The sequence below is a fragment of the Eremomyces bilateralis genome, assembly GCF_010015585.1.
Source record: "Eremomyces bilateralis CBS 781.70 unplaced genomic scaffold P152scaffold_15, whole genome shotgun sequence".
NCBI classification, from domain to species: Eukaryota; Fungi; Ascomycota; class Dothideomycetes; order Eremomycetales; family Eremomycetaceae; genus Eremomyces; species Eremomyces bilateralis.
Genome location: NW_022985081.1, coordinates 1 through 15,309, shown reverse-complemented (window position 1 = coordinate 15,309; position 15,309 = coordinate 1). Strand labels below are relative to the sequence as shown.

The 15,309-nt window shown below is 50.8% G+C and overlaps 5 protein-coding genes across 5 annotated transcripts; all 5 read right to left on the bottom strand.

Moving 5' to 3' along the window:
* Nucleotides 1–350: 350 nt before the first annotated feature.
* On the bottom strand, nucleotides 351–2,718 carry P152DRAFT_459809 (UPF0061-domain-containing protein). Its single transcript, XM_033679759.1, has 2 exons — nucleotides 753–2,718; nucleotides 351–696 (listed from the first exon to the last, which is right to left on the bottom strand). Exons 1-2 carry the CDS (start codon nucleotides 2,484–2,486, stop codon nucleotides 496–498), a joined length of 1,935 nt encoding a protein of 644 aa, XP_033532561.1. The 5' UTR covers nucleotides 2,487–2,718; the 3' UTR covers nucleotides 351–495.
* Nucleotides 2,719–2,853: 135 nt separating this feature from the next.
* P152DRAFT_459808 (uncharacterized protein) lies at nucleotides 2,854–4,011 on the bottom strand. Its single transcript, XM_033679758.1, has one exon. It carries the CDS (start codon nucleotides 3,717–3,719, stop codon nucleotides 3,246–3,248), a length of 474 nt encoding a protein of 157 aa, XP_033532560.1. The 5' UTR covers nucleotides 3,720–4,011; the 3' UTR covers nucleotides 2,854–3,245.
* Nucleotides 4,012–5,612: 1,601 nt separating this feature from the next.
* On the bottom strand, nucleotides 5,613–7,139 carry P152DRAFT_515354 (3-carboxy-cis,cis-mucoante lactonizing enzyme; the record flags this gene model as incomplete). Its single annotated transcript, XM_033682897.1, has 3 exons — nucleotides 5,613–6,092; nucleotides 6,148–6,661; nucleotides 6,757–7,139. The coding sequence occupies 3 exons, from the start codon at nucleotides 7,137–7,139 to the stop codon at nucleotides 5,748–5,750; spliced, it is 1,242 nt and encodes a 413-aa protein (XP_033532559.1). The 3' UTR covers nucleotides 5,613–5,747.
* Nucleotides 7,140–8,050: 911 nt separating this feature from the next.
* Nucleotides 8,051–8,620, bottom strand: P152DRAFT_450528 (uncharacterized protein; the record flags this gene model as incomplete). The annotated part of the gene is made up of 1 exon (XM_033678176.1): nucleotides 8,051–8,620. One exon carries the CDS (start codon nucleotides 8,618–8,620, stop codon nucleotides 8,051–8,053), a length of 570 nt encoding a protein of 189 aa, XP_033532558.1.
* A 4,788-nt stretch (nucleotides 8,621–13,408) lies between these two features.
* P152DRAFT_515351 (uncharacterized protein) lies at nucleotides 13,409–14,744 on the bottom strand. The gene is made up of 2 exons (XM_033682896.1): nucleotides 14,138–14,744; nucleotides 13,409–14,083 (listed from the first exon to the last, which is right to left on the bottom strand). Exons 1-2 carry the CDS (start codon nucleotides 14,575–14,577, stop codon nucleotides 13,615–13,617), a joined length of 909 nt encoding a protein of 302 aa, XP_033532557.1. The 5' UTR covers nucleotides 14,578–14,744; the 3' UTR covers nucleotides 13,409–13,614.
* Nucleotides 14,745–15,309: the final 565 nt, after the last annotated feature.

The following is a 15,309-nucleotide window of genomic DNA, read 5'->3' as shown; positions in this document are numbered from 1 at the left end:
GTCATCTGCGGCCGTGGCTGGGGCGCTGGGCGCCTGGGCTGACCACTCAAATAACCAGTTATTAAGTTTCAGCTGAGTCATGCACGAACCCAGCGTCTGTAATGAAATTTTCATTCTCCTGTTGATGGGACAACCGACAGCGACCCTCTACATTTGGTATTCCGGAATTCAATATCAATCCGATACTACAGCTTACGAGTCTTCAAATCTCAAGGCCTTGGGATGGAACTGAATCACCTCAATACCACTCGTAAGAAACCCGCTGGGAAGAACGAAACACATGTACGCCAGTACCTACACACGATACGGCCAAAGGACATCACGTGCTGATTCTCCTAAGGTCCAAATTGTATGAGTGAAATCGGTTGCAGTGAGTAGATCATGATTGAGTACATGGTATCATATGATATGTAAGTCAGGGAAAGAGCCCATCTAGAGTCCATCTTCCGTTTCCCCAACATGTATGGCGACGATCCCCATCTCCTCCAAATTAACTCAGGAGCTGCAACTACACTGGAGCATCGACTTGTACTTTGGAACATCGCCCACGAATCTGCCTTCGTCTTTCTCGTTCCAGTTCCAGGTGTCGGCAAAGGGGTTGAGTACAAGCTCCATGACTCCCGGGAGAATATCTCGGTCGCCCTTCTTCTCAACCCGCTCGATGATTTCGTCGAGGATCCATGACCGTGGAACGAACTGCGACAATGTCAGTGGCGTATCGACGGGCGTACAATGGGTTAGGTAAGTCTTACATTTGGGTTTGCCGACTTCATGGCGCGAATCCGGTCCGAGTCGGCTAGATCTGCCCAGTCTTCCACCACCCTCGCCCTCCACTTGTCCAACCAGTTCGATAACCGTTGACGCGCCTCGCTTTCATCTCCACCAATCCCGTTGCTGGAAAAGAACCGCCCGGCAATATCTTTCCTCTGCTCTTCAGTCTCGAGCTCCGTCGTCTTGAGGTCGGAAAGACGCCGGAAGAAGTGGTTGAAATCGAGCTCATGGGCTTCCATGGTATCGAGCGCCTCGCTGACGATGGAATCGAAATCGCCTCCTTCGGATTTGCCCGCCTCCGGGCTCAACGTCCCGTTCAATTGCTTCAACCCAAATCTGGCAGCCATGAGGCGCTTGTACTCCTCGATGAACAGCGTCTTGTACTCCTCGCCGGTTTTCTCGATGGCCTCTTCCGCTCGCTTGATGAGTTCATCCGCGTCCTCCTTGCGCACGCCGGCTTCGACGAACTCCGTGTGATCGACGTTCGCACCCGCACCCAACAGCTCGCCAAGCGATTCTCCGAGACGAAGAAGGTTCCACCAAATGATCGTGGGCTGGTTCTTGTAGCTGTATCGAAGCATGTAATCGTCGTGATTCGGGGTATATGAGGGATCGAAGCTATCCAAGAACGCGAACGGTCCGTAATCCATCGATAAACCAATAATGCTCGTATTATCGGTGTTCAGCACGCCGTTCATAAATCCATATGCCTGCCATGCCGCCACCGAACGGGCATTGGCTCGCGCAATTTGCCGGTAGAGCCGAACATACCGATTCTGTGCCTTCACGCCTTCCCCTTCGATCTCGTCTTTCCCCAATCCCGTCCTGGGTGTTTCGAAATCTTCGGCTTTGGTGGTCCCCGCCACGGTTCCCGGCAGCTTATCCCATCCTCCAAAATTATTCTCCGCGACGTAATCCGCCAGTTTTCTCACCATGTCTCGGTCGCCTCTGGCTCTTTGCAGATCGAACGTCCCGATGCGCACCCAACTCTCGGCAAACCGGCATACAATCGCTCCAGGCTCGAGCCTTTCTCTGAGGACCTTGGAATTCGGTGCCAAGGTAAGCGACAGCGCCCTCGTTGTGCGGATGCCGATGGCGTTCAAATACTCGCTGATGACGTACTCCCGAATCGACGACCGTAGCACGGCTTTGCCATCTGCAAACCGGGAATACGGCGTCCTCCCCGCGCCTTTTAGCTGTATTTCGTACCGTTTCCCGGTCTGCGGATTCGTCGACTCGAACAGCGAAATCGCCCGCCCATCACCGAGCTGGCCCGCCCACTGCCCAAACTGATATCCACCATAGCATTGCGCCCACGGATATATGCCTTCCTGCTTCTCTTCATCCCACGTCAACGTCTTATTCCCCGCCACCGCCTCTTGGAACTCGGGATTGTCCACCTCCGATTCCGCAATTCCAATGTCTCGGAGCGCCGCCTTGCTCACGCCGAGCAGCTCGGGCGACTCGACACCTTCGGGCCGGACGAATGTGTAGAAAGCCCCCTTGACGAGACGGGGGCCCAGGTTGGAGCGCGGTGCGGAATGCGAGGATTGCGGGGTGGGGAAATCTGGGTCGGCAGGGAGGGCGGAGGTGAAGACGGACGATTTCGGTAGGTCGCGGAGCGTATATCCGGCTGGGGAATTTGGGACTCCATCCTGAGCAGCAGCAGCAGCAGCAGCAGCATCACCGCTGCCTGAATTCAGGTGCGCGGCCATTTTCTGGAGGCGTATTGCCTGAGAGCTAAATGTTCGAGAAGCCGTTTTGAGAGTTCCGGAGGCTCCGAGTCGTGGGAGAGAGCGAGATAGCATGAACGGTGTCGAGAAGGTCGAACCAATTGAAACCAGGAGGATTAAAAGAAGAATCAATAGAAGGATTCGGCATTGTTGGAGACAATTCCAAATGTCTACTTGCCACCCCTCGACATTCGGTCATCACGGATATAGAATTGTGGAGTTTAGTCAGGGCTCGATGCTCCCAAGGGATGTGGCGTCATAATTACTTCGTTGCTAAAGCGAGCGACGCGTGCCATAAACGCAACTCTATCACAACTTCCTACGGGGGACCGGAATCCATTCCAGCTCAAAACATGAAAACAGCCATCACCAAATCGACTGGTATCTGGTTATCTGGTCTATTAGATCATGATGCATTCATAAATCCATCCATTTATCGTCCCGTAGTATTAACCGTTGTCAGATCCTCTACTCGCTCCTAAACACGATCCCATTCGCCTACCCTCCACATCATAATCACCGAGATCACAGGTATCCTATCCATGCGCACTATTCCAATCATGTGCCATTTCGTGCCTTATCCAAAGCCGCTGTTAACGCCGCTAATGACCCAAATTGGGAGAAGTGCGGAGGTCCGCTGCTCCCGGTCCCGGGCAATACCCACTCCTGGAGAGTCGCATTCCAGATATGGCTGCAAGTTCGTCAGATCGACCCCATCGTGTACCCTCACTCCGGAACCACTCACCCGTTGAACTGCTCCAAGACCAAGCTTTGCTCTCCATACTCCTCCGTCAAAGCGCGAGCCGAGTTGTTCGGTACCAGCGCCGTCACGCCTTCGAATGTGGTCTCCGTCAACGGAAACAGATCCTCGACCCGATAGAAATGGTTGTTCTTGCATTGCACCATACCAGGGTTCCGCTCCGGCGCGGTTTCAGTCAGGCCGGTGATGTCGATGAAGAGGCCGTTGCGGACGTCGATCCACCTCGCGTCGATGACGTTCTGGCCGTCTCCATATGTCCGTTCCCCGATCCAGCTGTTCACGTCGAGGAAATAGTCCCGTTGAACGGCCCTCCGCATCCACCGTGACGTCGAGACCGAGTCGTCGTACCGATGCAAGGTCTGATTATACTCCGAGCCGAGACGTTCCAGTGTCTGTACAGATACTTGTGTGTCGATGTCCGTATCCCAAGGAAGCATCTGGTCCACGTCAGTCATGTCACTGGCGGCGCATTACGGGCTTGTATCGCGTTCGCGGACCTTTTTGTTCCACCACCAACCCAACAGCGTACCATGTGCCAGCCATGTCTCGAGGGTATTTTGTGCGAAGAAGTCCAAGTACGACCTTATAAGGTGATATAAAGCATCCTGCCTCATCTCGTTCGAGAGGGGTCCTTTGTAATATCGAGCATCATAGTGCCAATCTCCGCTATCCGAGTCATTAATTCATAATTCGGCGGTATGATACTGTCTTGCGGTGCATGAAAATCCTTACTTTGGCTCACCTGCGTCTATCAGAAGTCATGTCTTAGTTGTTTAGGAGCTGGCAACTCACTGAAGTATTTCGTGCTCTGTGTCCCCCCATTCACATTGGACGTTCCATCGGTGTGTTGTTGCTTCGCGATCGATAAGCCCAAGCTCACCGGGAAGATCGTGAATCGAAGGCAGATGATGCCAATCGTGAAGATACCAGTCGCTAGTATCACCAAGAAGACCTTGTACATCGACACTACGCGCAAAGGATTTGCTGCGAGGACGGGCTGAGCGAGCATGAAGGTATCTATTCATCTCATGGAGCTTCTCATGCCTGGAACGAATGAAAATAACCAACGGCGCGATGATCAAGATACCTGCGGAACTTCACTGTGAACTTTAGAGTGAATCCCGAGACTTTTGTTCAAATATATTCGGAACCGGTTACGCTTGTCCAAGGTTTCCAGGTTTCCGAACTGGTACTAATATGACGGATGAACCTGAGACGGGACTCCACTTGGATCGCCATGGCTTAAAGCTAACACCCCCAACTACCAAGTAACGACGGCACGGAACTACACGGATAATCAGATAGAGAGAAATATCTAAAAGGGTCTTACGGTGGGTCCGATTCAGCGGGGAAGTTGTCGCAGGCTGCTGCTCTGCGGGCTGCGGCGTTACGGCGTATGACATCTGATTGTTCATTGTCCACGGGGTCGTTGTCATGCGGTTTCTTATTTCGACGACGTCTAGACTCATAGGAATGGCTTTTTATGCCCAATATCTCACCAGTCAACTATCACTTAAAAGATCGTTTGGAAAGGTTACAGCCGGTTCATTCTGGTGGGTCGAACCGGTAGACCTTAGGAGAGGGCAAAACCGCGTTAAACGACGAAAAAAACGGTTGCCGCTAGACCCTGAAAGCGACTTTTGGATCTGGCCTTATCTGAGACTTGAAATCCTCTATACCAGTTCCAACTCCCCAGTTAAGGAAAACCTACCGTGTCACCGAGTCTAGTGTTGTATCCAGGCTGGCCAATCTGAAATTCCGAGTCCAGATTTTTGCCAGTTCGTCGGGGTACCGCCGAATCCGCTTATATTCGAACGCTTGAGCATTTAGTCGGATTTAGTCAGTTACGGCTATCGCAGGGTGACGTATTCCCTACTGGGATGCCATCATGGAGACGTGGAGTGCCGTGGCCCGTGATAGCAAGATCAGCAACTTCTCCGACTCTCACTCGACGGGAACAATCTCCAGTATGCTTACCTCGCCATTCCACCCGACCTTTATATCCTTTGGGAAGTACTTCGCCACGGGTCCAGAAAGCTCCTTTGCAAAATCCATCTGTCGTCGATTCGTCATCGTCAGGTTGGATTAACCGCTGAAACACTGACGGATATGGTGGGCCGTGGCTTGTTTAGTATGGCCCACTTCCCGCTTTGGACGCGTGTCGTGTCGAACCTCCAACCGGCAAGCAATTGCCCGAACATCCCCTAGTTACCGTAATCGATCTCCCCTGAGTTTGACTTACGTCGAACGAGTACCCCATTCTGCAATATGTCACGCGAGCTCCGACAGCATCACAGAGATCGGAGTGTCTCATATCAACGAAACCTCCATTTAAATTATTGCCGAAATATGGCTGCTATGTTCTGCGAAGGTTCCTAGGGCCTTCTTATTTCCTTCATCCCCGGTCCTCGGTTGTTTTGCGGACAAGTTCCATATAGTAATAGTCCAGCACTATGCCGATCTGCATGCAGGGAGTTGCTCAGTCACTCATCCCATACGACGGAACTGAGCTCTCCTGGCACCGATGCCCAAGCGATCACTTGTACTAAATCTCCCGTCTCCAAATTTCTATTCCAGAACATAACCCGCCCGCTCTTCTGATTCGCAACCGCCAATATCGTTCCGTCCTTGTTGAATGCCATATGTCGTGGGGAGACTCCACCGGAAGGGCTGAGCCCCTTCCACACCGCGTCGCCAACCGAATTCAAACTGAACGTGGTGATGGAGTCGGAGAAGGTTTCGAAGGAGTCGACGGGGCTGCCATCGCCATCTCTGCGCTTGAAGAGCTGGTCATTGCGGTTGGAGACGAAGATATTTTTCTTGTCCGGCTGAGAATCCCGATGAGCGACGGCGCCGAGAATGCAGGGAGGAAGCTCTACTCACCGAAATCAATATCTCCCCGACTGATGCGCCTCCCGGGGCAGGATAGAGCCCAAATATGGGTTGCTCTCCCCAATGGATAAACACCATAATCCCCTCCTCGTAGTAGACATTGTACATTGTCATCGTGTTGCTCAATTCTCCCACGACATACAGAAGTGTCAGTGGGTACGGGTCATCAAAGGTGACGAATGCTGCATGTCGTGGCCCTAGGCCCGGTCTCATGTCCACAGCCGGGGCAGTATTTTCGGGTTCATTGATCCCAACTACAGTTTCCTCCAGAAGAGCATTCGCGCCCAGTCTGAAGACTCGGAGCTGGTCGCTGCCGAGATCGGGCACCACAATGAATTCGCCTGTTGGGTCTAGGATTGCCTGGTGAGGATGGGGCGCCGATTGCCGCTCGGGATCTTGTTTGCCGCCGCGCGGGTCAGGAGAAGGAAGGCTGAGCTGGATGTAGGTCCCTTTTGTCGTGAGGCCCAAAGCGCCTGTGGTGAATGACTCAACAGCCCCTCCAGCGCTATTTGCAGTCAGCGGGTTGGTCCTAAATTCCCGAGCTAATGAAGGCCAAAGGGCTGGGAAGTTGGAATGATCATGATATCAAGTGCAACTTACTAGTCTGCAATGACCACCGCTCGACTATCGGCCGGTCCACCCAGCACTGCACTAACCGGCCCTGCTCCTATAGTCCTGCCCTTGACCCGGACCAACCTACCAGTATCGAGGGCCAGGAACGATACGAGTGATCCGTTTCCTGTCGTCCATCCCTCATCCAAGCAGAACAGAGTGCGGTTTAGCGCATTCCAGGTCAACCATGAGGGATTCAGACCACAACCGTTGTTCACAAACGATGTATGGTTCGATATGTCGCCCTCAAGAGGGTCGGGAAGAGCAATGGTTGTGACGTTGCCCAAATATGAGGAAACGAAGAGGTTGGCGCAGGATGAGAGTGCGGGAAGCAGCGTAAAGACGAACGCGGAGAATTTGAAGATGTGCATGGCGACTTGAGTTAGCGTGGCTGCTGGATGCGAGGCTGGAGATCTGATATTTGGAGTTGGACAGATCGAAAAGTCGTTTCACAGTCCTTACTGCAGCCTAAGGATTGTGCTCTAGGACTTGTGTTTCATCGTAGGATCGACCTTCGGTGTAACGGTTATGCCGATAGGGAAAATGAGCGCTCATAAATACTTTGACTTGAAATGCATAAACTGACTCAATTCTTCACTGTTCGCATATGATCGGCCATAGATACCAGGCGTTCACGATAGCCGCACAGACAACAGTTCACGATGTGAGCATTGACTGGACGGAAAGAAGAGGCAAAGAGAATATTTGAACCATAAACCAGGCCGAGCTTTGCTCTCCAGATATGATAATTCCTGGATTTTTGCCCATACTTACTCCCGATACTTTAAAAAGCCTGGTAGAGTGCCATATGTTCGATATGAATGAGAATATAAATGTATATCCTTGCCTGTCAAGATTGCCGTTATATCAGATGTGGATTGAACTGTCATCGGCATCCAATCGTTTGTTTCGGCGAAGCGGCGAGTTCTTCTGTTGCCAAATGAAGCGAATTTCTATTAACTTTAGATGCCATCATTTGGTTGGACGAAGCTCTAGCCGGGTAATTTTCAGATTGGAAGGTTTGGAAGATGAAGCAGAGGAATACGGAATTAGAATCTGACTGCATGTGTGCTGTGCTGCAGATTTTATACCCAGGAAATCTCGCCGTGTCGGGGTAGACACCTTGACACAACCACCGACACAATCGATAGCTCACATAGGATATGACTTGACGAGAAAGAGGCAATAATAAAGGTGGTACGGTACGGACATTCCATTAAAATAGTTACAGGTATTAGAACGCAAAGGTTCTCACATCATTTCATCATTGACTTTCACTCATTTAACAGTCATAAGTCAGCCTCAGGCCAGCAACCCCAGCTTGTTGATTAAACTCAATGCTTCCAGCCCCCGTCTCCCCAATGGCAAACCGGAATGCCAGCTTTGGAGCACAAGTGACGCTATTGATCCATTGCGTGCTCGGTCCCCACGATGCGCTTTGAAACCGAACTGTCCCAATATGAGCTCCTGGCACAGGGCTGTACGCCCACGAAATATCGATGCCCCTGGGGCTGCGGCTCAAGGGCGCCTGAACGGAGTAGACGTAGACCAGATCGTTGCCGGTCCGTTGAATGGGGTAGTTCTGAGGCCAATATGCTTGGAGAGTGCACCCCCAATGGCCGTCCGGGACAGTGAATTCGGCGAAGGCATCTTTATTGTTCGTGTTGCCTTCGCTCTGGGAGGCGATGAAGCCGGGGAGGTAGGATTCCACTGGCCGAGCCTCTTCAACCCGAGCGATGTCGGGGTAGATGGTGGTGCAGGCGCGAGGCTGGAGATTCTCTGTAGGAGTGGGTGCCGCAGATGCCAGGAGGGCAGAGGCAGTGAAGAGAAAGGCAACAGCTGACAGATACATGCTGTGATGCTGATAGGTGCAGGGTAGCAACTGATTACTCGGAATAGGAGATAATGATATTGGATAATAGCTTAATAGAGCGGGGTGATGATAGCATTGAAAGTAAACGAACGCGATAGACAGCTTTATATATTCGTTACCATGTCGCCTGATACCATGAGCCATGCCTCCAAGTTGTTCAGCTTCGCCCAAAAACGGACATCAGATGGACGTTACATCTACCTCCCCGCCAACTGGGCTCATGGTCTAGGATGGCGCTCCGTCTATATCCGTATGCATCCCGTCGAAGTCGACCCCAGACGAGATCCAACGCCCAGCGAACGGTCACGATGCATGCCAACGTTCAGCTCATGCAGCGGCAACGTCCGTAAGCATTCAATGAGAAGCAATCAAGTGACTCCGCAATGGGACTAGACGGTTTCCGCAAGTGAGACTTATAGCAGAGCAAAGACTATCGTGATAAAATTAGAAGCAAAGCCTTACTCCAAGTCAAATACCACATAAGAAACCACAATACGGAGTATCGCCCGCCTCTTCTCGATTGGCCAACAATACGAGCTGTATTGGGTGGTACATAAGCCAAGAGAGATGAAAACTTGAAATGTGTGTGTTGTTGGATGTGAGGGAGAGGGCGTGTCCGAAAATATCGTATTTATCTAGAGATTTTGGACAGGAATCTCCGCACCGCTTCCCTCTCCACAGCTGACTGACCCTTGAACCCCCTTGGACCGTTCCTATTCCGGATGATCTTTCTCACCTTATTACCTAAGACAATCAAACCCTACGGCACAGCCGATTTATATAAAGGTTTCCTTTCGAGGCTGAGAATCGTCAATATTATCTGCATTATTCCATAATGCCGAGCCTCAAGCTAGACCCGACCGAGCCATCTTCTATACACCCTTTGCGACCGGTGTCCGATGGATGATCACGCGAGATCAAACGAGATATTGCGAGGCGTCGTTTGTGCATCTGCCCCGGCTTCTGAATGCAACCACTCTCAACGGACTCGTGCTTCTTGGGCAACAATCACAAGGCGGGAAATCGGGACTTGCATCTCCTGTCAATGCAGAATCGGGCAAACTACCCTCTGTCCACTTTGTTGACGCCACAGTTGGATACCCCCGTGTCTACCGCCGAGGAGCTAGCGCTGTATCGTCGTGCTTGTATTCTTGTCGCGTTCCAGGTCATATCGTACAGGAAATAATGGAATTTATTAGTAATACCTGACTTTCTTAATAGCTTACTAATAGACGGAAATCTAACTGGGAGAACCAGCACGCCGCTGTTAATATACTCGAAGACTGTAACTGTCCTAAGGGGATGATTGTCACGGTTCATATTTCCGTTGCCTTATGCCTCACGACGTGTTGGTGATAGGTGTTATGGTCCCAAGCCTGTGGCCTGGGCCCTTGGGTGTGGCTGGTGAATATCCAGGAGTCATGTGCAAATTGTTGTGTTAGGACTTTAGGACTCGACAAATGGAGGCCTATATCTCGCGCACAAAGGTGCTAGGAGATTTCCTCTCTTTTCCTCTTTCTGTAGTTTAGATCAATGGAACTTGGTAATCGCAGACCTTGCGCATCCAGACCGTGTCAATAGGAGATTATCATATAAGAGCATTACTATGCCAGTACCTGTATATATTGTTTCCCTTCTGTTTGTTTTCCTTTCTCTTTTCTTCTTCATCTTTCGTGTGATGTTATCTGGGACACAAGGGAAAACACTAAGCTGTCCGAAATATGCCTAGCCTAGGGGTAATGGGCAGTGAAAAGGAAAGTTAGGGCAGTAGAAACCAACAGGGGCATCTTGCGACAGCTGTCAGCTGCAGATGACGAGAGAACGCCAAGACCATTCGTTGACACACTTGTCTCCATCTCAACTGCATCTCCCAATTTTCTGGCCGTAGAGCCGTCAAAATGGCACTGAATCTCGCTGCGTCTGACCGAGATCTTATCTGTGATATGACTCTGTGTAGCTTGCTAACAACTGCCTAAATAGCCGACGCTGCTCACTGCAGCGAGCGATCGGTCTGACACATCCGCTCTAACTTACGCTGTTTTAGCACTACTAGAGCTCCCTTCAACGGACTCGGCCAACCGCGAAGCATCACCCCTCCCATGCTACAAGCGCTCTGCGAACACTTGATCGAGAAGCCAGAGCTATTTCAAGATGAGATGGCCGTCTTTCTATGGGATGAGTTTGAAGCCCAGGTAACGGTCTACAGCATCGGCAGAGCGCTGGCCTCCGTTGGCTGGTCGAAGAAAGCCGCTCAGCGAGTTGCAAAGGAACGAAACGTGGACCTGCGAGACTTCTACCTCTATAACCTATCGTCCTTCCGGTCGTATCAGCTGGTCTATGTAGACGAGTCCGGATGTGACAAACGGATCGGATTCAGAAGAACAGGCTGGTCGCCCGATGGAGTAACTCCTGTACAGATCGCCCAGTTTCACCGTGACCAGAGATATCAGATTCTACCAGCTTATGGCCAGGATGGTATTGTGTTTGCACAAGTGTTCCAGGGAACGACGGATGCCACAGTCTTTGAGGATTTTATTGAGCAGCTCCTTCCTCACTGCGGCAGATATCCGGAACCTAAATCGGTTATTATAATGGACAATGCATCCTTCCATCACACAGAACGGGTGGAGCAGCTTTGCCGTGATGCGGGGGTTAAGCTTCTGTATCTGCCACCGTACTCCCCAGATCTCAATCCAATAGAAGAGTTCTTTGCTGAGCTGAAGGCATTCATTAAGCGGAATTGGAAAGAGTATCAGGAGAATCCCGCACAGGGTTTTGATGCGTTTCTGGAATGGTGCATTGATATAGTCGGAGCCAGGGACGACAGCGCCAAAGGTCATTTTCGACAGGCGGGGATTACTGTTGAAGAACAAAAGTTATACGGTGATGGATATTCCTGAATGACTTGGCTATAATGCCCATGGTAATAAATGATTAAAGATTTATACAACGCTCTCAGAGTCCTCAGTGTCCGGCTTGTATCTCTTCGCCCAGTGGTCAATATCACTCACAAAGCGTCGAGCAATGCCTCGTTTCACCCCATTCTTGACCAGAAATTCCGGGTCCTGATCCTCGTGAACCTGCTCGAGGTCAAACCCTTCCATCAATACCGCGTCACAGGCCTTTTGAAACTCATCCTTCAGACTTTTATCGCCAACGTTTGACTGCTGCCACTCGCTGTATTCTCGAACGGCAGTATCGCGAAGACCAGGAATGTTGAGATGGTCGGCCGGCAAGGAGTCCGAAGGCTGTACCGAGGTTGGTGTTCTGGCGTATGAAACAGGAATAGAGGCTTGTGGTGAGTTTCCCGGCAGCACATTGGTAATGTTAATGGGAGCCATGCCAGATATGGATTTGGCTGACGTCGCCTGCCTTCTCTCAAGTCTTTCCTGCTCTTCTGCATATAAGAGATCGCGGATGTCTTCCGGAACATCATCATGGGTCCTAAGGGGGTGGCCCTGCTGAGCATATTGGATAAGTCTCCTGAAGTGGTGTGTCTTTAGCTTATAGTGCTTCTTGCCCACAGGATCGCGCCAGCAGTGAGGTCCGAGATGACATGGCGGCCCTGGACATCGCATAAGATTGTATACATCTCGCCAGACTGAGGGCTGTCCGGGAGATTCATCATCGGCATCGAGAAAGTCGGCCCGTTCTGTGAGCATTGCCTGTGTCGCTGAAGAGCGGCCTCGATTACCTTTCTTCTTCAAGGAACCAGCCAGCTCTTGGCCAGTCTCTATATTGCTGAATATAATGTCTACCCTGAGTTTCTTACCAGCGCGGAACAGCTCACCCCAATTTACAAGCTGCTTTTCAATAATCGACCAGTCTATATCAGTGTCGTCAAAGCGCTTCGTTAAGTCACGCTCGGATCGTTCTGTCACTGAGACGACGATATTGGTATCATCCGGCTTCACACACCTGTTGTGGGGTACCTTTCTACGCAAGAGCTTCTCCAGTTTGGGTTGCAGGAAGAGCTCCCAGAATGCAGCTGGTGCCAGCACCAGATTCTGCTCAGTATCCTTCGAGATTACTTTGTTGTTCACAGACACCTTCCACTCGATCGAATAATGGATGAAACTTGGCGGGTCCTTATCGTATGTCATCTCTGTGTCCCAGTCCGCTCGCTGAACCAAAGCAAGCTTCTCTGGCTGCTGCTGCTGTTGTTCTACGCTGCATGTCTCTTCTCGATGGACCGTATCGGACGTGCTATGGGCCTCGACGGGAGCGGGTACTGGAGGCGTTGCGACTTCATAGACGACATCTGCGTCCTGCGTGCGTAGGAAATCGATTGGTTCCCAACCGTTGTATGACAGAAGGTGGAAAGGATCGTCCATGGTTATCCCAGTCGGATGGTAGTACAATACCACGGGGTTAGCCCGGAAAGATAGCAATAGCAATGCACCAGAATCCGCCGTCCGTCATTGCTCTCGACGAATGCCATGGAAATGATCGGCATGGTGGTGAAAATGCAGCGAGCAGTTGGCCCAGTTTCAGGTACCCGTGGAACTGCCAAATTTAGGCGTCCTGAAATGGCTCCTCGGTGCCAAGGCGCTAGGCGATAATGGGGGTAGTGCTGTTCGTGAGAACCCATCACACCCCTTCGAGAAATTTCATTGGCGTTCCTCGCCAGCCCCGAGATTTGGTTCCTCAGGGTCAGATTTCACGATTTACCAATGCTGCCGCATCGGCGACGGTGCAATCGGGACTAACGACGGGATGGGCCGACGCCAATGACACGACCTCCGGCACAATAGTGTTAACAGTGTACATAGCCATATCAGAGCTAGTGACTTAACTTCTGACTTATCCTTTTTTGTAGTCATTTAACGGCTCGAAGGCACATACATGATGTTGGTCACTAGAGTACGGGATAATCACCCTGGAAGCTTCGCGACGATCAAAACAAATATCAAGGCTTGTATCCATTCCCAAGCAACAAGCAACTAACCTTCACCTAGAAGCCCTGATAGTAACTATTGCTTGAAAAAATCCTTAATGTCAACGTCTTTGTCGAACACTCCCACAGCTGCAGCAGAGTTTCTTTGTGTTGTTACATCCCTGATCCGCTGGTTGACCTTTCCGACAACGCCCTCAGGTAATCCTACCAAAGCTCTTGAATCGTCGGAAGTTATGATGTTCACAATATCCTGGCCTGTCCGTTTGGAGCGCACTTGTGAGAAAATTACAGCAGAAGAGACCTGATCAGCCTCGAGGCGGCGTGTCTGCTCTTCAACTTCCTGAATGGCTAGGGTTCGCTGTGCACCGCCATCTTCTTCGTCGTCTGGCTCCTCCTGCAGCCCTTGCACACGGCTTTGTGCGTCACCCTGCTGCTTCTTGGTAAGATACATATGCTCTTGGATCTTTGCCTCGAGAGCCTGTAATTGTCCCTTTAGTTTCTCACGATCAGTCTCTGACGTCTGTTCGGAGCGGAGTTGAACGATTCTTTCTAGAGCGTCAGCATACATCCGCGGAAGTGATATAAGATAGCTGTCCTACAATTGGGTACTTGTGGCGGCGAAATGGACCGTAGCCTGGCAAGACTGGACCTGCATTCTGAATGTCCGGATTTTTTCTCTATTCCACACGCCGACTGAAAAGCGATCTCTAAGGGAGAGTTGTGTGGCGCCGGAATGTTTCGTCCATCGCTTCAAGTTGTCCGTAAATTTGGCACATGCCTGGCCGCAGTTGTTTACGGCTTCGACGACGCCAGTCTTCTCCAGATCCACTTTGGCTGCGGAATAAGTCGCTCGGTCGGATATAGTGAGTTCCTCCAGGGCAGTCAAAGAGCGTTGTACGCCCTCTAAGTTGGAAGCAATATCTCGTACTACTTCTTTAGCTTCAGCAAGATTATCAAGGAAATCATGGAGATGGACGATGCTGGAGATGGCAAATTGCGTGATGCCTAGAGTGCTAGCTGTAATACTAAGAGGATCCATGAGTTCCGGGTTTCGGCCTTAAGAGTTGGCGAACAATAGCTCGCAAAACCTGAAGAATGGTTATAGAAGAAGGGAGATGCTGCTCTTGGAGATGACTATTGACAAAGGGTGGTGAATAAGTATAGAGGACACAGCTGTCGAGGAAGACAACGGGCTATATTCTAAGGTGGGCGCTACTCTTCAGCGGAGATGCTGCGGGGGTTACAACATATCATCGTGCTTATCTCAGCTTGGGCTCAGACGTTAGCTACTCAAGCCATGACCCTAGTTAAGCTAAACCGTAACCAGATTAAACCCATGTTTAGCGTTAAAACTAGTCACGTGAGTGCAACTGTCTTGTGTAACGTCTGAGAAACTGTTGCGAATTTCCTGTGGAGTCGACGTGATGAGAATTGCTAGAATTGACGAGATATTCGAATAACATCATATGGAGAAGTTGAGTGGGCTCCAAAAGTTGATGAAATATAGATAAGGGTTTGTTAAACCGTCCTATAGCTTTTAAATATCAAACTGCGGGAACATTTTTCTGCAAAACAGCCCACAACTTGAAAATTAGCTGAGATTATGATCGTAATCGATTCTTCACACTTCATTCAATTATAATCAACTATTGCAGCCCTCTCAAATAATGGTTGGAGGGCGCATGAGGGGGAAAGGCCCGCAGGCCAAAGACGCGTCCCCGACGCGTCCCCAGCAGGCGGACCACCCACGACCCAACACCCGCAACGGAGT